This window comes from Lampris incognitus, chromosome 1 (assembly GCF_029633865.1).
Source record: "Lampris incognitus isolate fLamInc1 chromosome 1, fLamInc1.hap2, whole genome shotgun sequence".
NCBI lineage: Eukaryota > Metazoa > Chordata > Actinopteri > Lampriformes > Lampridae > Lampris > Lampris incognitus.
The window spans coordinates 151,169,934-151,195,370 of record NC_079211.1 but is presented as its reverse complement, the minus strand read 5'-3'; the positions used below and the strand labels follow the sequence as shown (position 1 = coordinate 151,195,370).

General features: G+C 49.9%; 1 protein-coding gene across 1 annotated transcript in view; it reads right to left on the bottom strand.

The window, feature by feature from the left end:
* Positions 1 to 11,877: 11,877 nt before the first annotated feature.
* fbp2 (fructose-1,6-bisphosphatase 2) overlaps positions 11,878 to 25,437 on the bottom strand; it is a 29,681-nt gene continuing 16,121 nt past the window's right edge. The window contains exons 4-7 of the mRNA XM_056280877.1: positions 25,153 to 25,293; positions 22,620 to 22,757; positions 15,079 to 15,198; positions 11,878 to 12,745 (exon numbers count right to left, since the gene is read on the bottom strand). Of these exons, the coding sequence (XP_056136852.1) occupies positions 12,560 to 12,745; positions 15,079 to 15,198; positions 22,620 to 22,757; positions 25,153 to 25,293 (585 nt within the window). The 3' untranslated portion in view covers positions 11,878 to 12,559. The remainder of the gene's footprint in view (positions 12,746 to 15,078; positions 15,199 to 22,619; positions 22,758 to 25,152; positions 25,294 to 25,437) is intronic.

Sequence of the window (25,437 nt, the reverse complement as noted above, 5' to 3'; positions counted from 1 at the left end):
GTTTGTCAGTTATTGTGTAAGGATCACTTCTGCGAGTCCTACGGTGGTTAATAAACATCTGAGCATGCTGGGGCGGAAAATTGATTTTACTGCCTGAGTCGCTCCATGAAAATATTTCACACTGATCTAAATTTCTGCAAAGGCAGAAAAGACAGATAAATGTGTCATCTGCTATGCTGAATGCCACCAGTAGCATTTCATGTGTGTATTTATAGATGCACCGATCAGCCAAAACATTAAAACCACCTGCCCAATATCCTGTAGGTCCCCCTCGTGCCGCCAAAACAACTCTGACCCATTGAGGCATGGACTCCACAAGACCCTTGGTCTCCTCTGGTGTCTGGCACCGAGACGTTAGCAGCAGATCCTGTAAGTCCTGTAAATTGAGAAGTGGGGCCTGCGTGGATCAGACTTGTTTTTCCAGCACATCCCACAGATGCTCGATCAGACGGATATCTGGGGAATATGGAGACCACGGCAACACCTTGAACTCTTTCTGATGTTCCTCAGACCATTCCTGAACAACGTGTGCAGTGCGGCAGGGAGCATTATCCTGCTGAAAGAGGCCGCTGCCATCAGGGAATACCGTTGCCATTAAGGGGTGTACCTGGTCTGCAACGATGTTTAGGTTGGTGGTAGGTGTCAAAGTAGCATCCACGAGAATGCCCGGACCCAAGGTTTCCCAGCAGAACTTTGCCCAGAGCATCACACTGCCTATGCTGGCTTGCCTTCTTCCCACAGTGCATCCTGGTGCCATCTGTCCCCCCGGGTACACAATGCACATGCACCCCACCGTCCACATGATGTAAAGAAAATGTGATTCATCAGACCAGGCCACCTTCTTCCACTGCTCCATGGTCCTGTTCTGATGCTCAAGTGCCCATTGTAGGCACTTTCTACAGTGGACAGGGGTCCTCATGGGCACTTTGAGCGGTCTGCAGCTACACAGCTCCATACACAGCAAGCTGTGACGCACTGTGTTCTGACACTTGTCATAGCAGCAACTTGAGCTACAGTGGCTCTTCTGTGGGATCAGACCAGATGGGCCGGCCTTCACTCCCTATGTGTATCAATGACCCCTGGGCACCCATGACTCTGACACAGGTTCACCAGTTGTTCTTCCTAGGACCACTTTTGGTAGGTATTGACCACTGCATACCAGGAACACCCCACAAGACCTGTTTTGGAGATGCTCTGACCCAGTCGTCCAGCATCACAACTGGCCCTTGTCAAAGTCGCTCAGATCCTTACGCTTGCCCGTTTTTCCTGCTTCCAACACATCAACTTCAAGAGCTGACTGTTCACGTGCTGCCTAATATATCCCACCCCCTGACAGGTGCCACTGTAACAAGAAAGTCAATGTTATTCACGTCACCAGTGGTTTTAACGTTTTGGCTGATCCGTGTGTACACACACACACACTTTTTTGGTGTTCAGCCATCAGTTTGTTGACTCAGTGAGTGTTTTTCCAGATAGTGGGACTTGTTTTTCAGCTGAGCTTCAGAAAGCAGGCTGGCATGTAAGGGCAGGACCGAGTCATGTGCTCTTTCTCACAAAGGCCTTCAGGTGTCTGCTGGCTGGAGCTCAAAGGATTACTGAACATTTCAAAAGGTATGTGTTCATGAGCGGTTTTAAAACAGGGGTATGAAAACTGATATGCAGTTCTACATAGTTTTAAAACTATGCACAGAAGCAAAAGTTGTGGCTGACAGTTCAAAATCTTGGCATCTACTTACAGAAACTTCTGTGTGCCTGAAATCCAAGATTATGTGACTGAGCATTTTTAAAGAGATGTGAAAACAAATTTGCAATATCTTATCATTTTCGTGGAGGAAGTTCATTGTTTAATAACATGCTTACATTTTGCAAGCATCCTCGGTTTCATTTAAATCAATAATTCATCTTCAGTTCCGTGAAATTGAATAAGAATCAAGTTTAGTGGAAAAAGATTTGATCTCCCTAAATCACCATTCAGTCTCATGGAGCTTTACAATCACATTACAACCCTCTTTTTTTGACTCGTCCTCCTTTACGCCAGATGCTTTTATTCTTGTTTCCTCTCCAGTGACCAACACCAACAGAATATTCACACACTGCGTCTTCCACAGTAAACCTGGAAGCTTTCCTTCATGCTTCAGCCATATAGACTAACCGAGTTATCTTCAATAACAAATGTAAAATTAAAGTAATCAGCATTTGAACTATTTACCTCTTGTGCCTCCCTTTTATCAAATAGGTAGCTTTAAATCACTCCTCGATTAACTTGCATTGAAATTAATCTCTTGTGCCGGGCCAAGACGGCGCCGTGACACACGGATTTCATTTTGACCATGTAAGAACTTAGACAACAGTAGGGTTACTTGATAATTTGATTTTTTTTTTCCAGATGCTTGAAAATCTTTTGACTAAAATAAATAAATAAATAAATAAATAAATAAATAAATAAATAACTCTGCTACACGTGCCGTATCAAACAGATAAGCGACCGCGTCCCTTTCAAAAGATTAGGTGTCTTTGCATTGCGAAGTCGTTTTAAGGTCAAGTTTAGAGAGCAGCTGTCGTCTGTGGCCCACTTCCACATCCAAAACATCCTTTGACCTGACCCAGATCCCGCCTGGCGAAACCCACCGGAGGCCTCTCGTAACAGGGTTAAAAGTGGGTTATTGTGTGTGTGTGTGTGTGTGTGTTGTAAGATGTGCTCCTATGCTGCACATTGTGCAAATCTGAACAGTACAAATGTAAAGGATCAGAAACCAGGAACGCTTGATTTGTCGTGTCACTTCATGTACTCGCGCACATGAAGTGAAACAACATGCTGTTCCCCTCAGCCCACAGCAGCACAACATACAGACAACAACACATACCGGGACTACAAGAACACACATATCCAACCTAACACCAAACCACAACACACAAAACAAAATCCAAGGGAACGAACACCAGCCAGGATGACTGTGGGAACCACTGGTCTGCATGGGCTAACAGTTAGCTTAGCCTGCCCCGCTTCCGCGTCCTGTCAGGCCGCCATCGGTGTTTCCTCCCCGGGTGCAGCTCCAGGCAGGGCCGCGGTCCCTGGGCCCACACGACGCAGCAGACCAGGCCCTCCCAGCCGATCCAGCACCAGCTCTCCCAGCAACAGGGGCGGATCTACAGGGTGGCAAGGGGGTGGCAGCTGCCACCTCTGGGACACAGTCTTGCCACCCCATTTATAAATCAGATAATGTGTTTTTAAAGTATATTTTATGTACATGCATGATGAAGGTCAACGAGACCCGCACCAAACTCATCTCAAACAGAAGTCGCCGATTTAGAATCCCCTCCCCCCTCACAGGGGCGGATCTACAGGGTGGCAAAGGGGTGGCAGCTGCCACCTCTGGGACACAGTCTTGCCACCCCAGGAAAAAACCTCTAGATCCACCACTGCCCAGCAACAAACTTAGACGCAGACTAAGCCCCTGCATGGACGGTGCTGGCTGAGGCCGCCGCAAATGTGAATTCGCGCCGCCATCTTCCCACCCCGGAAGCGGGTTAAGGGTGGGCGCTTATGCGCGTGTTGTGACACGTGCTCCTGTGCGACACATCGTGCAAATCCGAACAGTGCAGATGCAAAGGAGAGAATATGTCTGTCAAAAACAGACAAGAGGTTTAGCGTTGAATACGGACTCCTCTGCGCTAAAACTCAAACGTCAGGCTGGAATTAGTTATCACATTTAACGTCACTGAACATCTTTAACATGCACCACCAAACATCCGGCATGGCGGATGTTTGGTGGTGGAGGAAAGTGGTTGGAAGCAAGGGCGTCGGAACCGGGGGGTGGAGGGGACAAGTCCCCCTCAGTGTGGGGGAGGCGAAAAAGCCCCCCCCCAATAAACAAGAACATCCACTACTAGATATATGCATACATATATATAATGCATACATATATATAATGCAGCGAAGTTGGGGTGCAGCTCGGGACGCTAACCCGCACCTCCCGCTCCGCAAGCGACAACGTTAAGCAGTCGACTAAGGGCTCCAACCTGCTGGCCACCGTGTCTCCTGATCCCTGCACGGTACAATGATATAGGACATATACCCCCTGTATACCCCAGCATTCATGACGCATTCCCGTCCCACAATATGTAAAGTATTAGTTATTAACAACAACAACAACAACAACCCCCCTCCTCCTCCCCGTGTCTTTGGTACTGGCGGCGGCCCGCGGACACGTGACGGCGGTGACGTGGCAGCGGCCCTGACGGCTTGTCAAGGCCGCAGCCTGATGACGTATATACGGGCAGCGGCCTGATGACGTATATACGGGCAGCGGCCTGATGACGTGATGCGGGCAGCGGCGACTAGTCCTCCTCTGTTCCCCATTTCTCTCAGGTCTGTAAATCCCCCCAGACAAAGTGTACTTACCCATTTTAAAAGATAAACATGTGGTTATGATGAACCCTGAGGGAGAAACGTGTATTTAATTAAGTAAATGTAGTTTTGCTAACTCCTGTCAATGCTAGTCAATGAGCGAGAAGGCTAACTTTAGCTAGCAGAGACGTTGTGATAGTCACGCAGATACATTCTAAAGGTTATAATGTAGAGCCGAAGGAACGGAGAAGACCGTAGGTTCACACTTTAGCCGTGTAGGCAACTTTCTTTAATCCACGGTAAATCAGAGAGCAACCAAACCACAGCTCGACTGAGCGGAGGTGGCAAGAATAATCAGAAAACTGGCTGGACAACCATAACTTAACCCTGCGTTAACCTGCCAGGGCAACCATGACTTAACCCTTAGTTCCTGGGTTGAATTCTGTCCCCAATACGTGTCCACCACATGAGCCCCCCCCAGAATTCGCCCTAGTAATCGAAGTCAGGCAGGCGCGGGGGGACAACAGGCCGTCCGCGGCGGCTCCGGATAACAGGGGCCGGAGTGTCTCTGGGAGGCATTGACGCGGGCCTGTGGAGGTCGGCCTGAGGAGCAGAAGAGGCAGCTCGGGCCTCCACGGGGGGAGGAGGCGGAGCCGGGGGACGACCGCGACGAGGAGGTTGGGCTAACTCCAACGGCTGCGTCAAGTCCAGGTGTGCGGGTTTAACTCGGTCCACTGAAACATGCTCGGCCGTGCCCCCAAAATCCACCACCAGGTGCTTAGTTCCCCGTTCCAGGACGCGGAAGGGGCCGTCATAAGGGGGTTGCAGAGGGGGGCGGTGTGCGTCGTGACGGATGAACACGTAGTCCGCTGACTGCAGACCTGGGGGCACCTGGGACACCGGCGCGCCGTGTTGGGCGGTAGGGACGGGTGTGAAAGCTCTGACCCCGTCCAGCAAGGAGGCTCGTTGGTCCACAGCTGACCAGGGACGCGTTGCATTGGGCATGAAATCGCCTGGGACTCGCAGCGGCGTGCCGTACACCAGCTCCGCAGAGGAGGCTTGTAGGTCTTCCTTCGGGGCGGTCCGCAGGCCCAGCATGACCCATGGGAGCTTGTCGACCCAGTTGCAGTCCTTGAGAGTAGCCCGAAGCGCAGCCTTCATGGACCGGTGGAAGCGCTCACATAGGCCGTTCGCCTGAGGGTGGTAGGCGGTAGTGCGATGAAGCTTGACGCCCAGAGCCTCACCCACAGCACTCCATAGCTCTGAGGTAAACTGTGGCCCGCGGTCAGATGAAAGGTCGGAAGGCGTACCGAAACGTGAGACCCACGACCCAATAAAAGCCCGGGCCACATCAGCAGACGTCGTGGATGCCAGGGGAACAGCTTCAGGCCAGCGCGTAGTCCTGTCCACCACAGTGAAGAGGTAGGTGAACCCATGGGAGGGGGGTAGGGGACCAACCAGGTCAACGTGGACATGGTCAAATCGTCTCTCCGGCACTGCGAAGCGTTCCAGGGGCGCCTTAATGTGGCGGTGTATCTTAGCCCGCTGACAGGCAACACACGAGTCGGCCCACGCTTTCACGTCTCTCTTAAGTCCCTCCCACACAAACTTAGCAGAGGTCAGGCGCACGGATGGCTTACTGCCTGGATGAGAGAGGCCGTGCACAGCTTCAAATACGGGGCGTCTCCAGCTGTGCGGGACGATGGGCCTGGGCTGTCCTGTGGAGACGTCACACAGGAGGGTGGCACCTGTGTCGCTGAAAGGAACGTCCTGCAGGCGGAGCCCCGTGTCGGAGGCCCGGAGACGGAGGATGCTCGGGTCCGTGGCCTGGTCAACGGCCATCTGTGCATAGTCAAGGCCTAGGTGGACCGCTCCAATCACTGCCCTAGAGAGGCAGTCAGCTACCTGGTTAGACTTACCAGCGACGTGCTGGATGTCGGTAGTGAATTCCGAAATGTAGGAGAGTTGTCGCTGCTGGCGAGCGGACCATGGCTCGGCCGTCTTGGACATGGCAAACGTGAGGGGCTTGTGGTCCACGTACGCAGTAAACTTGCGGCCCTCTAGCAGGAAACGGAAATGCCGGACAGCGAGCCAGAGACCGAGGAGTTCCCTGTCAAAAGTACTATACTTGCGCTCTCGGGGTGTAAGCTGGCGACTGAAAAAGGCCAAAGGCTGCCAAGCCCCCCCCACCCACTGTTCGTGAACCGCACCAACAGCATAGTCCGATGCATCCGTGGTTATGGAAATAGGCGCTGTAGGTGAAGGATGCGCTAGCAGGGTAGCCTGGGAGAGCGCAGCTTTAGTCTCGGTGAACGCACGGTCCCGCTCTGCTGTCCAGTCGACCGCCTGGTTGGGGGACATGCCTTTCAGCGCCTCGTACAGTGGCCGGATGATAAAGGCGGCTCGGGGAATGAAGCGGTGGTAGAATGTCACCATCCCGATGAACTCCCTGAGCGCACGAGCTGTTTGGGGGCGCGGAAAGGCCGCCACCGCTTCCACCTTTGAGGGCAGGGGGACTGCCCCGTCCCCAGTGATGCGATGCCCGAGGAAATCAATGGCTGTCAGCCCGAACCGGCACTTCGCCGGGTTGACGATCAGCCCATGCTGGCTGAGGCGTGTGAAGAGGGCATGAAGATGGGACAGGTGTTCTTCCTTGGAGGCGCTGGCGATGAGTATGTCGTCCAAATAGACGAAGAGGAAAGGAAGGCCACGGAGCACTGAATCCATCAGCCGCTGAAAGGACTGGGCCGCGTTTTTGAGTCCAAATGGCATTCGTAGGAATTCAAATAGGCCGAATGGGGTAGTCACCGCTGTCTTGGGGATGTCTGAGGGGTGCACGGGAACTTGATGATAACCACGGACCAGGTCGACTTTTGAGAAGACGCATTTGCCAGACAGGTTTGCAGAAAAGTCCTGGATATGCGGGACAGGATAGCGGTCGGGCGTGGTGGCGTCATTTAGTCGGCGGTAGTCCCCGCATGGGCGCCAACCTCCATCAGGCTTAGCGACGATGTGGAGTGGGGACGCCCACGGGCTGTCAGAGCGGCGGATGATCCCCATGCGTTCCAGGTGCTCGAACTCAGACTTGGCAATGGCGAGTTTGGCGGGGTCGAGACGCCTGGCTCTGGCGTAGACCGGGGGCCCCTTCGTAGCAATGTGATGCTCCACCCCATGCTTAGCGGTGGGTGCAGAGAAGGTAGGCTGGGTGAGGTCAGGGAACTCAGCGAGGAGGCGGGTGAACTTGTCTGCCTCTGAGAGAGAGTTGGCTAGACCTGCATAGGCCGCTTCCCTCCGCGTACATGCGAAGGAGGAGAAGGTTAAGGCATCGACCAGACGGCTGTTCTGAATGTCCACTAGCAAACCGTAAGCGCACAAAAAATCAGCTCCGAGGAGGGGAAGCGTTACATTGGCCATGACGAACTCCCACGTGAAACGTTGTCCACCAAAACACAGTTCTACAGACCGCACGCCGTAGGTGTGGATAGGGCTGCCGTCAGCCGTCGCCAACTGGGGGCCCCGCTCCCCGCCCATGATGTCGACGTCAGTAGCAGGGAGCACGCTTCTCTGTGCGCCCGTGTCACAAAGAAATCGCCGACCGGAGATGGTGTCGAGGATGAAGAGTAGCCTGCTCGTATCGCCAACACTCATGGCCACTACTGAGTGTTGGCCCTCTCGTTTCCCGTCGGCCTGTAGTTGCAGGGGGAACGGCACCGTTTAGCTTTCGCACCAAATCGAGCGTGGTACATACAGAGTCCAGAGGGCTTGTAGCGGTCTGATGCTGTGGCGCCACCGTCGGGCCACGCCCGCGATGTCGGCGGGGGGCCAGTGAAGGTAGGAGCCAGCACCCCGGCATGGGAGGAACGTTGTGTAGCGACGAAGAATCGGTCAGCCTCCTTTGCCAGCTCACGGGGATCAGTGATGGTGGAGTTAGCGAGCGCAGTCTGGACGTGGGGCGGCATGTTGCGCAGAAACAGCTCCCTAAACAGGAAACATGGCTTTTCTTGACCCAGTAGGTTTAACATCCTGCTCATTAGCTCCGATGGTTTGCCATCTCCCAAGCCCTGAATTGCGAAGAGGCGACGTGCTCTCTCCGTTGTTGACAGTTCAAAAGTTTCAAGGAGGAGATGTTTAAGTGCGGCGTATTTACCATCGGCCGGTGGGTTGGTTATGAAACCGCTTATCCTGGAAGCCGTAGCGCCCCCCAGCGCTGCCACTACGTAGTAGTACCTGGTCTCGTCTGCTGTTATGTCTCTGAGAGCGAACTGTGCCTCAGCCTGCGCGAACCATGTAGCCGCGGAAGACTCCCAAAACTCCGGCAGTTTAATTGCAACGGCGTTCGTAGCCATAATGTGTGTGGTTTCAGAAAACTTATCCGAAAACCGACGTCGGGGTCACCAGTGTAGAGCCGAAGTAACGGAGAAGACCGTAGGTTCACACTTTAGCCGTGTAGGCAACTTTCTTTAATCCACGGTAAATCAGAGAGCAACCAAACCACAGCTCGACTGAGCGGAGGTGGCAAGAATAATCAGAAAACTGGCTGGACAACCATAACTTAACCCTGCGTTAACCTGCCAGGGCAACCATGACTTAACCCTTAGTTCCTGGGTTGAATTCTGTCCCCAATACGTGTCCACCACAATAACGTTAATACGGAACGACTTACATCACCCTTGTTGTTAATACTGTGTTTTATATAGCATGTACATTCATTTCACAGTACTGTGTTTTCTATAGCATGTACATTCATTTCACAGTACTGTGTTTTATATAGCATGTACATTCATTTCACAGTACTGTGTTTTATATAGCCTGTACATTCATTTCACAGTACTGTGTTTTATATGGCATGTACATTCATTTCACAGTACTGTGTTTTCTATAGCATGTACATTCATTTCACAGTACTGTGTTTTGGTAGTTTGCTAACTTCATAATGTGTTGCTAAGCTGTTGGGTAACTTTGCTAGGTAGTTAAGCTTCATATGAGAAATGAAAACGTCGCATACAGTACAACAACCTGACCTTACAAGGCTGTGCAGCATGTACAGTATGCAGCATGTACAGTATGCAGCATGTACAGTATGCGGCATGTACAGTGTGCGGCATGTACAGTATGCGGCATGTACAGTGTGCAGCTTGTACAGTGTGCAGCTTGTACAGTATGCAGCATGTACAGTGTGCAGCATGTACAGTGTGCGGCATGTACAGTATGCAGCATGTACAGTGTGCAGCATGTACAGTATGCAGCATGTACAGTATGCGGCATGTACAGTATGCGGCATGTACAGTATGCAGCATGTACAGTATGCATCATGTACAGTGTGCAGCATGTACAGTGTGCGGCATGTACAGTATGCAGCATGTACAGTGTGCAGCATGTACAGTATGCGGCATGTACAGTATGCGGCATGTACAGTATGCGGCATGTACAGTGTGCGGCATGTACAGTATGCAGCATGTACAGTGTGCAGCTTGTACAGTGTGCAGCTTGTACAGTATGCAGCATGTACAGTGTGCAGCATGTACAGTATGCAGCATGTACAGTATGCAGCATGTGCAGTGTGCAGCATGTACAGTGTGCAGCTTGTACAGTATGCAGCATGTACAGTGTGCAGCATGTACAGTGTGCAGCATGTACAGTGTGCAGCTTGTACAGTATGCAGCATGTACAGTGTGCAGCATGTACAGTATGCAGCATGTACAGTATGCAGCATGTGCAGTGTGCAGCATGTACAGTATGCAGCTTGTACAGTGTGCAGCATGTGCAGTGTGCAGCATGTACAGTATGCAGCATGTACAGTGTGCAGCATGTACAGTATGCAGCATGTACAGTATGCAGCATGTGCAGTGTGCAGCATGTACAGTATGCAGCTTGTACAGTATGCAGCGTGTACAGTGTGCAGCATGTACAGTATGCAGCATGTACAGTATGCAGCATGTGCAGTGTGCGGCATGTACAGTATGCAGCATGTACAGTATGCAGCATGTACAGTATGCGGCATGTACAGTATGCGGCGTGTACAGTATGCAGCGTGTACAGTGTGCGGCATGTACAGTGTGCAGCGTGTACAGTGTGCAGCATGTACAGTATGCAGCGTGTACAGTGTGCAGCATGTACAGTATGCAGCATGTACAGTGTGCAGCATGTACAGTATGCGGCATGTACAGTGTGCAGCATGTACAGTATGCAGCATGTACAGTGTGCAGCATGTACAGTGTGCAGCATGTACAGTATGCAGCATGTACAGTGTGCAGCATGTACAGTGTGCAGCATGTACAGTGTGCATCACAGGCAGGTTCAATGCATATTGTGTTGCATGTTGCTTTCTTGCGCTGTTCTATACTCTTTATTAGCAATACAGTCTTCCGGAGGAGGCCTTACCATATGGCCATGAAACAGGTTTTTCTTTGCCGAAAACTTTTTTTTTTATTTCCGGGGGAGCATCCGGCCCCCCTACAGGGTGTTGTCCCCCCCCCCACCCGATTATAAAACGCTCTCCTGCGCCCTTGGTTGGAAGGCTTTATGGCAGAAACGCCTGAAGGCAAACTTCTCCCACACCCTGTTTTTGAGCCACTTGCTAGCTGCTAGCTGCTTGCTAGCTCACCGAAACGTTTCCGAGGCGGAGCACACCTCGCTCCACATTAGAGTGACAGCCTGTTTGAGCCCCGCCCATTTGTCAACGCAGGGAGCGGGCTAGTCGGGCTTCAGGAGGACGGGCTTCAGAAGGACGTCTCTGGACGGGCTTCAGGAGGACGGGCTTCAGAAGGACGTCTCTGGACGGGCTTCAGGAGGACGGGCTTCAGGAGGACATCTCTGGACAGGCTTCAGGAGGACGGGCTTCAGGAGGACATCTCTGGATGGGCTTCAGGAGGACGGGCTTCAGGAGGATGGGCTTCAGGAGGACGGGCTTCAGGAGGACGTCTCTGGACAGGCTTCAGGAGGACGGGCTTCAGGAGGACATCTCTGGACGGGCTTCAGGAGGACGGGCTTCAGGAGGACGGGCTTCAGAAGGACGTCTCTGGACGGGCTTCAGGAGGACGGGCTTCAGGAGGACATCTCTGGATGGGCTTCAGGAGGACATCTCTGGACGGGCTTCAGGAGGACGGGCTTCAGAAGGATTTCTCTGGACGGGCTGCAGGAGGACGGGCTTCAGGAGGACGGGCTTCAGGAGGACATCTCTGGATGGGCTTCAGGAGGACATCTCTGGACGGGCTTCAGGAGGACGGGCTTCAGAAGGATGTCTCTGGACGGGCTTCAGGAGGACGGGCTTCAGAAGGACGTCTCTGGACGGGCTGCAGGAGGACGGGCTTCAGGAGGACGGGCTTCAGGAGGACGTCTCTGGATGGGCTTCAGGAGGACGGGCTGCAGGTAACCAGACGGCTGTGGTGGCATTTCAGCAGTAGTTTGGCAGCTGCCAACAAATACAGTGTATGAACAGTGTTGGAGCATCCTTCTGATTGCAATGGTGTGAATATGAAAATTCGTCAACCTTATTTAAGTGCTTGCAAATTGACTCGTTTGCAGACAAGTCTGTGAAGGTTATTTATTTATTTAATCACTCCTTTTCCTTCAAAAAATATGTTCGTTTTACAAGACAAATACACAATTCTTTGATAGATCTTAAATGACTAACATATTTGATAAGGCAAATGTCACTGAAACAGATAAAAGATGATCCATCTGCAAACTTGTTGGATAATAGTTTCTTTCATCAAGAATTTTAATCTACTTTTCCACACAAATGCTTTTCTGCAGACTGCATAGAACACACATGCAATGACGTTGTGTCATTGCACGTTGTGCGTCTTGGGAGAGAGATCCTCCTCTGGTGCTCTCCCTGAGCTTTCTTCCTATTTTTTCTCCCTGTTAGAGGATATGTTTAGGGAGTTGTTCCTTATCTGTTGTGAGGGTCTAAGGACAGGATGTTGTGTTGCTGTAAAGCCCCCTGAGGCAAATTTGTAATTTTTGATATTGGGCTATACAAATAGAATTGACTTGACTTGACACATAGCTATTGTTTAATTTTATTTCCTACTAAGATATTGTACATTTTCTGAAATCTTGCGTTATTGTCTTGCATGTTCAAATTTCAAATTCCCCCTCATGCATCAGGTGATCCTGGGATATAAAAACGGATTGTGATTCATGTCGCCTGCTTGAATGAAACATTGAATGTGAGGAAGCCTGACTGGAGAAACAGTCCGAGTGATATTACTGGTGCTTCTTGACAAAAGACAGAAACTCGTTGACATCGTCCGGGGAGCCCACGACAAAGGGGACCCGCTGGTGGAGGGCCTCGGGCTTGATATCCAGTATCCTCTGGGTCCCTGTGGTTGCCACTCCTCCCGCCTGCTCAATGAGGAAGGCGATGGGGTTGCATTCGTACAGCAGACGCAGCTTTGGGGAAGAGAATTAGAAGAGTAAAAAAAAAGTTCAGTTTAGGAGTGAGTAAAACCATCCCTGTTGTTCAGGAATAGGCCAAACAATAGACGGCGGCTTAGTCACATATCGAACAGGAAAATATCAAGTCATCACTTCAGATCAGGACTATTGTCTTTAATGATGTCACGCAGTGTTGAGCTAGACTAACTTAAATCTTCTTCTTTCAGCTTGTTCCCCGTTTCTCAGGGGTCGCCACAGCGGATTGTACAGCTTTCATCGGTACCCTGTGAGGGCACACTACCAATGGCAGCTGTTGTTAACCAGGGCCTCAGCCAATCCCGTATGGAGCCTGGACTGATACGGTATGGTTTTGTCAATCCACATGATGATTTGGCAAAATTTCACACCGGATGCCCATCCTGACACAGCCACTAACCCTGTGGACAGGGGCACAGGTGAAGCGCTGGATGCCGTCCCAGTTTTCATGGACTTGCGCCCATGCCTGTCGCTAGACTAACTTAAGTGTTAATGTTGAGTTAGACCAGACTTAGACGTGGTACTCACTGCACCTCAGGCCGAGGTAAACTTCCTGTATGCATGTGGTAACTGGGTTCTAATTCTGAATAATATTGTTGAATAATAATAATACCTGTTATTCACCATGCACTTTTCATTTAAAGTCAAGTGCAACAAGTGTAAAAGTAAGGGCCAGCATAGTGTGTTTCAATAAGTTTTACTTTTGCTGTTTCACCCCACGTTAAACCGCAGATTCAAGTTTTACATCCCTGGTTCCTTGTTTTGAGGAGTTTCATTTTATTATGTTTCTTGGTGGCTCTTTTGGACAAGTGTACTTCCTATTTATTATGTTCTACCATCGTGCAACACAGTGCTTTTTGACCAGACCACTGTTGTGTGGATTGCTAGTTGTTGTTTTTTTTTGCAAGTGAACAGTACAGAAACTGAAGCTACACAGTCAGGCTGGTGAATGCCTTGCTCTACATATGAAGTCACACCTGTGCAGGATAACAGATAATCCAGACACTGTGCAGACTGAGAAATCAAACAGTTTGCACTTCCTTGCTGCTGTTCACGTGTAGCACGTGATTGTCATTATGAAACCCTGTGGATCAGAGCCTCTGCAGAACCTCCGAAACGTAAATGAACACTGATCTGGTCAGCCGGCTTCGACTTGCTGCTACTGTAAAGAAAAGGTTTTCAGCAACTTCCACAGTTTCAGTTGAAACAAAAATGTACGTTATTTTTTGGATTCCTCCCCCCTTTTCCTCCCCAATTGTACCCGAATAATTAGCCCACTCTTCCGAGCTGTCCCGGTCTCTGCTCCACTCCCTCTGCCGGTCTGGGGAGGGCTGCAGACTACCACATGCCTCCTCCCATACATGTGGAGTCACCAGCCGCTTCTTTTCAACTGACAGTGAGGAGTTTCACCCGGGGGGACGTAGCGCGTGGGAGGATCACGCTATTCCCCCCTTTTCCCCCTCCCCCCCGAACAGGCGCCCCGACCGACTGGTGGAGGCGCTAGTGCAGCAACCACATCCGGCTTCCCTCCCGCAGACATGGCCAGTCAGCTCTTTACATAACTGTAGTCCACTGACTCCCGGGTTCTGCTGCAGCGGTCATACCAGTTTCCTGTTTGTTGGCATGTGCTGTTGATAATGGCATGTTTTTCATGATGCCTACAAGATTTACCATGGATAAATGTCAACAACATGCACAGAACTGTCGACAAACTTTCACCTGCACCTACCAGCAAACGGGTGAAAAGGTTAAAGTTGTACATATCAAGTTACGTCCACAACGATGAGGATGAGGGTGGTGTTGACATTTATCCATGGTGAATCTGGAAGGCATCGTGAAAAATATGCCATTGTCAACAGCACATGGCAACAAACAGGAAACTGTATCGGAAGTCAGTGAGGACGCCTGACCAAGCCGGAGGTAACACGGGGATTCGAACCGGAGATCCCCGTGTTGGTAGGCAACGGAATAGACTGCCACGCCACCCAGACGCCACAATTTATGTTGTTCTTTATTGGCTGAGTAAGCTTTATGACCCCTGAGCCTGGGAGCCCGTCTAAAACTCTTTTTACTTGCACATGGTCATCATCAACGTGCAACTCAATGAAAGTGATTTTTAGCGTGCTGTAGTTAAAATGAAGTTCCCACATGGCTGACTCTGCTCTCATAAGGTGTTATTTATTTGACTCAATCGATGTTTCAATTGATTTTCATCTCAGGGATGCACAACATGTGTGTGGATCTCAGGTTTTCCTGTCCAAATATGTGTGTCATGTGATGTGCCCGCTAGGTGAGTGTGTTGTACTGGTTACCTTTCCCTTTGGGCTTTTCTCGTTGGCTGGGTACAGGAAGATCCCTCCATAGGCGATGGTACGGTGAATATCAGACACCATGGAGCCCACGTACCTGGCCCCGTAGGGCGCACTGCCGTCCTACAAGACAGAAGACACAGGTGCAGCGTTCACAATCAGATGGAAGGTCACTGCCTGGAATGAGTATTTTTGAAGTACTTCTGAAAACTTTGTGTCAACACACGGCGTGTAGGTACGTATGTAGATATTCTATGATGTTCTTTGTTCTTCAGTTCTGTGTATGTATTCATTTGATTGGCAGCTTTCACCTCCTTATTTCCTGTCATGCATATGTGCACTGTGAGAGGACACAAGAGCACTGCAACAAAACATCTGCAGACGAACTCCACACATGGCAGGGGAACTGGACACGCTACACTGCCCGTGTGTGTGTGTGTGTGTGTGTGTGTGTACACCACATTTAACTATACTTTTGGGGACCAAGTATAGTTAAACATGGTGCCTCCTCACTTGTGGGGCCCTTTTATCGCACCCCACAAGTAAAAGAGTCTATTTTAGGGTTAGGACTTGGTTTACTTGGTTTTAGGGTTAAGGTTAGAATTAGGGTTAGGGTTAGGCATGTAGTTTGCATGGTTAAGGTTTAGGGAAGGGCTGTCAATCAATGAATGGGTGTCAATGAGCAGGCCCCGTGTGTGTGTGTGTGTGTGTGTGTGTGTGTGTGTGTGTGTGTGGGTGTGTGTGGGTGTGGGTGTGGGTGTGAGTGAGTGAGTGAGACATGTCCAAGACCTGCTGGGATATGCTCCAGCCCACCACGACTCTGAATAAGCAGGTTGGAATGAATGAGCTGGAGGCTTTTCTTAAATTGTTTAATAGTCTAGAAAGCAGTTTGTTTTGCTTTTGGTGAAACCTGCAGCAGTAACACAGACTACAGTTTCATTATCACCCGGTTGGTCTCCACCAGGCTCACGCCGACACAGCTGTGGACATACGGCGTGTCATGCATGTGTCACTGTTCTTTAGCTTCCTGTACCATCAGAGCGTTTCGACAGGCGACGGTTTCACAGTAAAGGACACTCTCAGTGCGTGTGTTTAATAAGAGCGGATAATCCCGACTCAGCCACAGCCAACTCGTGACCCCTGCAGTTCCACTCCTGGCCCCGTGTTCAGTAACTCATTACCACATTTCAAACCAGTCTGCTGACCGTGTGCTTCCCATCTGAAGTGACCGAACAACCAAACACACCCTGAGGAAGACGCCGGTGTCATGAGGAGCCAGGTCTGCTGAGGTCCAGCAGCCTGGACAAAAGAAAAGCAGTGCAACGTGAACATGGAGGTCATGGAGGAAGACTCACAAAAACGAGTCCTTCAGACCTGCTGCCAGCCACTCCACCCACCTGCTCTCAGCTCGTGTTTGCAGCGTGTGCAGAGGCAGGTTTACACGATGGTGTAAAGTTTTACACACTGTTTAAATCAGAAGTGGTGCAAAGACGCTGCACACTCCAGTTACACACACACACACATTCTGCAACGAACATTCAAACCCTACTGAGATGCTTTTTCATCTAAATGATTCAGGAAAAGTATACAAGTACACAAAAACATGCATGTGCACACACAGACACACAAACGCACACACACGTGTGCGCACACAGACATGCACAGATACACACACACACACAAACGCGCGCACACACATGCATGCACACACATACACAAACGCTCACAGACAGACACACACATACAGACACAGAAACATGCACACAGACAAACACACACACATGCATGCGCGCGCACACACAGACACACGCACGCACACACAGGCGGACATGCACACAGAGTTCGATGCTAACACACTGACACACGTGGTTAATGCTGCTTCATATGATTCTGCTGTGTGTGCAACGTGTCTTCAGGGTAAAGAACGGACCCGAGGTCTGGTGCAGCAGACCTGAACATGAGCCGACCCTCATGAGGAGGCCCACTGCTCCCGTGGCAGCCTGGCTGAGCAGGACTGCTGGGAAATCTGTGACGCAGCATTTGGGTCGACTTCTGCATGTCACACTGAGGTAAGTCCGGTTATGAGACGAATGTTCCCCTGTGGGGAGTTTCCTCCTCACTACGGGAACGTCTTTCTTAAAACCATTTTTGGTGTCTGGGTGGTGTGCTGGTCTATTCCGTTGCCTACCAACATGAACATTGCCAGTTCGAATCCCTGTGTTACCTCCAGCTTGATTGGGCATCCCTACAGACACAATCGGCCGTGTCTGCGGGTGGGAAGCCAGATGTGGGTATGTGTCCTGGTCGCTGCACTAGCGCCTCCTCTGGTCGGTCGAGGCGCCTGTTTGGAGGGGAAGGGGAACTGGGGGGAATAGTGTGATCCTTCCACACGCTGCGACCTCCCTGGAAACTCCTCACTGTCAGGCGAAAAGAAGCGGCTGGTGACTCCACATGTATGGGAGGAGACATGTGGTAGTCTGCAGCCCTCCCCGGATCAGCAGAGGGGGTGGAGCAGAGACCGGGACGGCTCGGAAGAGTGGGGTAATTGGCCAAGTACAATCCCAGATAGCATCCGGATGTGGGCCACTTCAGGCAATGATGCGGCACTGGTGGCCTTCTTCTGGCCCTGACAAAATGGATGTGAGCCTGAAGTTGCCCACATGTGTAATAGCAAATATGGCCCAAATATGCCAAATCACATGTGGGCCTTTTCTGGCAAAGATGTGGTGCTCTGGGCAACATGTGATCTGGATGTGACCCTGAAGTGGCCCGTGTGGTAAATGGTGAATATGGCCCAAATATCACAAAACAAATATGGGCCAATATGTGGCACATGCAGTATTGCTATGGCTTGGTTCTGGCCCAGATCTGGCAAACAGGACCGGACCGCCCAAGTGCCGTCATTCTACGCTGTATGTGGGCCGGATGAAAGTGTCGGCCGTGGGACGGGTCCGGGCCACAGCAATTTTGCCTTCTGGGATGGGGGAGGGTATCGTTTTTCATTTTTTCCTTCTTTTTGGTTAAACAAAGACCATGTTGCATGGTTGTGCAGTGACAGAGTGGCTGTGTGGGGGGAGAGTGAGCAGATGGAGGACACACAAAGCAGAGCTGATCACAGCTGAGCAGCAGAATATGAGCGGGTGTGACGGAGCAGAGCCGCGTGTTGAGACTGAAACATGGTGATGCAGAGTCATGTGCTCACATCTGACTCACGGTTCACTTGTCATAGGGGAAGTGTGTGGGTGTGTGTGTGTGTGTGTGTGTGTGTGTGTGTGTGTGTGTGCGGGTGGGTGGGTGGGTGGGTGGACCCGCCCATACTACACTGAACTTGCCCCAGATGCAAAAACAGAGCAATCTGGTCACACGGACTCTACAGGAAACCAACAAGTAAAAGAAGAAAATGGTTTTGTTTTGAGAATACTGGAACGGGAAAGGGAAATGCTGGCAAGAGATAACTACCAGGACATGTGTATGTAAATCATGTATAAGAAAAAAGATTCAGTGACCTCTGAAATAACTCATGTCAGCAAAAAAACAGGAGTTGCAACTCCAGCATGCAACTCGTGATATATATATATATATATAAAATCCAGTGAGTCAAGTAAATTCTTTATGAGACAGTACAAGTCTGTTTGGTGCCATAAGCCATCATCAGGTAATGATTGCTTATGGCACCAAACAGACTTGTACTGTCTCTGATGCACCACATTAGCAGCTGATGAGTGCACGTCGCACGAAACAGGCCTGTACTGCAATGTATTAACACTTTTTTTCCTGTATCTGTGTATTTATATATATATATATATATATATATATACATATATATATATATATACTCATATATTTTCGTAATGTGTGTGTGTGTGGTGTTAGTGTGTGTGTGTGTTAGTTAGTGTAGACAGCGGGACCGAAAACTAAAGCACTTATGATCCTAATTCTTTTTGGAGGTGGTAGGTATTGTCTCAGAGAGTAAGGGAAAAATCCCAGAAAATTCAAATTATGCATAATTATGCATAATTATGCAAAATATGATTTTTTCTAAAAATGGCTAAAAACCACTTTTCTCAGCATTTCAGATGATTCTGAGCATATTTGATTTTTTTACCTATAAAAAAAATTTCTGGGACTTAGAAATGTTTTGGCATTATGCAAAATATATGAATTTTTGCAAAAATGCACTTATGATCCTAATTTTTTTTGGAGGTGGTAGGTATTGTTCCAGAGAGGACCACAAAAATATCAGAAAATTAAAATATAATTATAATAATTATGCATAATTATGCAAAATATGCATTTTCTAAAAATGGCTAAAAACCACTTTTCTCGGCATTTCAGATGATTCTGAGCATTTGGGGGGAGGGAGTGGAGTGGGGGGGGTTTAGGGGCAGGGGGAAGGCGGTTAGCTGGCAAGATGAAGAGGAGGGAGATTTAGACGGGTGGATAACCAAACCGCTACATTGTAGCGGAGTTCTTCTAGTATATATATATATATATATATATATATATCAATCAACACGGATACAGGAAAAAAGATTTTTTTAATACATTTTAATACTGCAATGTATTCAAATCTTTTTTTCCTGTATCCGTGTTGATATTCCGCTCCTCATTAGTCGAACCCTCACAACACCATTGATGGTTTCGGAGAAAAACGCTATATATATATATATATATATAAATATGTTTCATTTTTACATATGTGGCTGCACATTGTTTTTACTGACAATAAATTGAACTGAACTGAATATATAGTTATTGCACCACCTTCTTATTATGTGCAATTTGAAACTCGTTTGATTAACAAAATGAGGCATATTATCCTTCAGTAAAACAGGAACACACAGTGTTGATTTGGCGCATAGAACACACACACACACAAACACACACACTGTTAGGATGTTATGGGAATAGTGTGTAATCAGGTTGTTAACCTACTTAATGGGGACAAAACGTTCATTTTGCAGAGATGCTTAAACAGATCAGATTTGTTGAGACTCGATATGAGTCTAGGTCTCAAGGGAAGCGGATTTACCCTGGTTCCAGTTTAAGAAGGATCAGGTGTTTCACTTTAATGGTAGGGGAAAACCACTCACCAGGTAGCTTGCCAGAGATGGACCGGCATCTAGTTCATGTCAAACCATATTTCAGCCTGTGTGCTTCCAGTGTAACAAGGACAGTTTAGCTGACCGGGTTGGAACCAGACCAAGAAAGACCCTTCCTGATCTCATGCTCAAAAGTGCAATCTGCATCCACTTGGAGCTTTTGCTGAGCGAATATTTAAAGTTCTCTCTGTCGATGACCCTCTGGCTTTAATATGCATGCTAAAGGGTGCTGAAAGAAAAATAGCCGTGGTCCGGACCCGTCCCACACCCGACACTTTATCCGGCCCACATACCGCGTGGAGTGATGGCATTTGGGCGGTCCGCTCCTGTTTGCCAGATCTGGGCCAGAACCAAGCCATAGCAATGCCGCATGTGCCACATGTTTGCCAAAGGTGGCCCATGTTTGTTTTGGGATGTTTGGGCCATATTTGCTATTATACAGGTGGGCCACTTCAGGCTGACATCCATTTTGTCAGGGTCAGAAGAAGGCAATCAGTGCCGCATCATTGCCCGATGTGGCCCACATCCGGATGCTGTCTGGGGAGAGCGTGTAGATTCCCACCGAACACCACACAGCTTGGTGTCTAGTCAGAACCAAAACCCACATCTGCATGACAGAGAGACCGGCTCCGCAACCATTTTCTTCTCTTGCAGTTCACTACAAGAGGGGAAAATGTCACACAACTGCCACACACAGAAGTCTGCACACAATCTCCATATGTAAAGCCACAACCAGACACAAATACGTAGAAACACACACTGACCTTTAACGCTGAAGGAGAAGCATGTTTACATCTCTGTGGCAAACGGTTGGAAAACGACCGTCTTTGAGCACAGCCTGGCTGTTTAGAAGTCTCCCCATAGTAAGGACTGCAGCAGTACTTATACTGCGGTATAAACGAATGAATGAATGGCATAATAAATATCTTTCCACAGTGCTTTTCTAGTCTTGGGGTATAAAAGGGCTTTACAGGGACATGCCAGTATCCCATTACACATCCTGCCTTAACAGCACACACACAGGATGGGGTTGAGCTAAACGGGAACAACGCATATGCTAAAGCTCAGGTCGTTGATACTGTAGCGAATTCAAGGGGCAGCCGGGAACCGCCGCTGCAGCCGGGAAGTGAACCCGGGTCACCCGCACCACGGGCGCCTGCGCTAACCAGTCAACTAAAGGGTCCGGCCCGTTAGCCAAGGGCTAGCGAGTCTACACATTCGTGGTTGTTACACTACCCGCCTCCTTTGGGAAGCACGTCCCCGCACTTCAGCATACCGGCGGCCTCACGCGCTTCCGATGGCCTCACGTCTCACCATCCCACTTCTGACACCAATGTAGCGGATTCAAGGGGCAGCCGGGAACCGCCGCTGCAGCTGGGAAGCGAGCCTGGGTCGCCCGCACCACGGGAGGTTGCACTAACCAGTCAACTAAAGGGTCCGAGCTGTTAGCCAAGGGCTACACATCCGTAATAGGTACAATACAAAAGAAGATAATGAGACAAAAGTGCACCGGCTTACTGCTTTACTGCCTTATTCAGTGACACTTTGACCTCGGCTGGTGGTTGTGAGGCATCTTTTCCCTGTGTCATCTAGTGTGCGTACACCTGACAGCGAGCCACGCGTCATCAGTTGTTGCATTCACAACCCGGTGTGGTGCCACGCGCCGCGGCCGTCATGTGAGAGGCGGGGAGTGTCAGTCAGGTTGAAGCCGGTGACCAATGCGAGCGCCGTGTTGGCGAGCGAGACGGAGAAGCGCTGAGTCTGCATCAGTCTGCAGGCCAGCAGCACCTGCTTCCTGACCAGGAGGCCGTTTCCTCCGTCAGCCGTGTCACAACAACTCTGCTGCTCAGCTGACCGGCTGCCGGTTTACTTTTGTCCCTTGTTTTTCTTTCTTTTTACGACCAGCCGAACATGCTCAGCTGAAAACCAAACTCGTGTTTGGCTTGGGGGGGGGGAGGGGGGCAGTTTTTCCCCTCTCAGTTTCCTTCCCAGGTAGATTCATCACACTGCAGTGGATGCTGAGTCAGGACTCTGGCGCGGGCGTGATGCACAGGGCCAGGTCCTAATAGCAGCATGACTGATCAGTATGCGTCAGCTGACGTGACCACGTGGCCTGTCGGAGGGCCACGCTCCTTTCAGCATCGAAACGAAATGTGCAAAAACAGCTTGGGTCCTAAAGTACAAACTGCCAAAGCTAGACGGCATATCAGTAATGTGGCGAGACGACGACTCGTTGCGTCAACACTCGTTTAGATGCGAGTGAAGATCTGCCTGTCAGTGTAGATTTGTTGTGTGTGTTATAAATGTCACGTTTTAGTTTGTATGTTAATGCTTCCTTTTGACTTACAGGTCCACATATTTTGTATGTATTTGTGTTATTATGCATGGGTGTGTGTGTGTGTGTGTGTGTGTGTGTGTGTGTGTGTGCATGCACACTCTTACCTCCGGGTACTTCTTGTGCTTGAGGTACTCGTTGATGGAGGGGTGGAAGTATTTGGCGTAGCCTTCGTTCAGACTGTAGATCTTTCCCTTTGGCTTGATCTTCACATGCCTCTCGGTCAGGAGGAACTCACCGATGGCCTGGGGGGGGGGGGGGGAAGTGCACCGGCCTTTAACGTGTGACATTCTCACTAGGATCACACCGTTCCAGGTGGTGTTGCGTGAACAACTTGGAAGCAGCCGTGTTTTTCCTTGCAGCGCCAGGAGGCAAACCAAAGCCAAGGCAACATGGTTCACTTCACTTGGTCTTTCAACTGTGTTCATTTTTACTGTTAATTCATCCATTATCCGAACCGCTTCTCCTGCTCTCAGGGTCGCAGGGATGCTGGAGCCTATCCCAGCAGCCATTGGGCAGCAGGGGGGGAGACACCCTGGACAGGCCACCAGGCCATCACAGAGCCAACACACACACACACACACACACACACACACACACACACACACACACACACACACACACACACACACACACACACACACATTCATACCTAGGGACAATTTAGTACGGCTGATCCACCTGACCTACATGTGTTCGAACTGTGGGAGGAAACCGGAGCCCCCGGAGGAAACTCACGCAGACATGGGGAGAACATGCAAACTCCACACAGAGGACGACCCGGGACGACCCCCAAGGTTGGACTACCCCGGGGCTCGAACCCAGGACCTTCTTGCTGGGAGGTGACCGCACTAACCACTGCACCACCGTGCTGCCCTGTTGTAAGAATACAAAGACAAAATAAAGTGGCTTTCTCTCTACCTTTGAGTATGGCACAACGTTTCTACCAAAACGTTGGGGGTCTGAGTCCCACTGGGGTCGTCCATACTGTAACGTGATGCGGTTGTTTCACTGTGAAGCACTTTGTGTCTTCAGACAAGAGAAGCACTATAGAATATGTGTCGTTTAACTTTTTCCATGTCACCTTAACGTGAAATATCTTCGTCTTTTCTGAAATGTGAAAACTGTATTGAGAGCTGAATTGTTTCTGTTGATGACCTATTTTTTTTGTTTTTTTCCCTTCCTGCCTACTTACTCACTTTTTATGTTTATTCTCAACAACCAAGTTGAATTCCTTGTATGCACATTTACTCGGCCAGTAAAACTCATTAGATGTTGCTTTTCTCTGTTCATTGGTTGCTTTTCTTGTCCTGTCTGTTATTCAACACAAGACATTGTTGTCCTTTCTGTGTTGTCTCTGTGTGTTGCACTTTTATGCTTTTGTGGCTTTATTGCCCCATAGCTTACTTTCTTTGGGTAAACTCATATTATCCTGTCAATCATTCCCGCATGTGGCAGGATGGAACTGAACTGAACTGAGCTGAACTAAGCTGAGCTGAGCTGAACTGAGCTGAGTTGTGTTGATGTGAATCCTAAATATTTACTTGCAAACAAATGTACTTTTTGATATTTCTTATTGCCCTTATCGTCCGTAGGTGTGAATATGTGTGTGCGTGTGTGTGTGTGTGTGTGTGTGTGTGTTGGCCCTGTGATGGACTGGTGGCCTGTCCAGGGTGTCTCCCCGCCTGCCGCCCAGTGACTGCTGGGAGAGGCTCCAGCATCCCGCGACCCGAATTTGCATAAGCGGCTTGGATACTGAATGGATGGATTCTTACAGTGAATGTGTTGTCTAATGTAACCTTCCTGTTGTGTAGCAGCAGGGGGCAGCTGCAGCACCCGGGGACCAACTCCAGTTCTTCTTTCCATTGCCTTGCTCAGGGGCACAGGCAGGAGTATTAACCCTAACATGCATGTCTTTTGATGGTGGGAGAAAACCCACGCAGACACAGAGAGAACATACAAACTCCACACAGAAAGGATCTGGGACGGCCTGGGGTTCGAACCCAGGACCTTCTTGCAGTGAGGCAACCGTGCTAATCACTGGGCCACCGTGCTGCACATGCTGCTGTGAATGAATGAATGAATGCCTTTATTTGTCATTGCACAGCTGTACAACGAAATTAAGTGCAACTCCCCAGTGGTACAAATAAAGAATGTAAAAAAGCCACAGAAGGCCACAGTAAACAAACAAACAGCCCAAAGGCAGAATTAGAGCCGATACATACCCTACACAAACTGCTGTACACACGTGTTGACGCAGGTACGGGGCCTTACACAACTCTGCGGCCCTGCTTGGCGTTCATAAACGTCTTATCCACTAGGTGGCAGCAGAGGCTTCGACTGAATTGTTTGTTGAGCAGCGTTTGCGTTTGACGCCGCTGTGGAGGACATGTGGAGTTGCGCCACATGCTGGCGGCCTGTCCAGGGTGTCTCCCCGCCTGACGCCCAACGACTGCTGGGACAGGCTCCCAACGACTGCTGGGACAGGCTCCAGCAGTCATGACATGACCGGGTTTTACACGTGTGTGGGTCCTTCCTGTGAGTTGGTGGGTCATGTGACATGTGTGACTTCCCTCCTATTTGTGTGTGGATTGTTGCCCCATATGCGCCGTGCGGCTCTGTAGAAGAATCGGTACTTACGGGGTCCAGCATGAAGAAGTTGAGGCCAGCACCGGTGCTGAGGGCCACCAGGGTGGCGCTGCCGTACAGCGCGTAACCCGCACACACGATCTGGTTTCCAGGCTGGAGAGCGTCTGTTTCGTCGGGCTCCTCCTCTGTCACCTGGCACAGAAACACAACGAACAGGGACAAATCACACACACACACACACACACACACACACGAAACTCATGACCCAGCGGTGGTGTGTCAGGTGTGGAACCAGGACTCCATGCCGTTCCCCCAGCCCACCCCAGTGCAGCACAT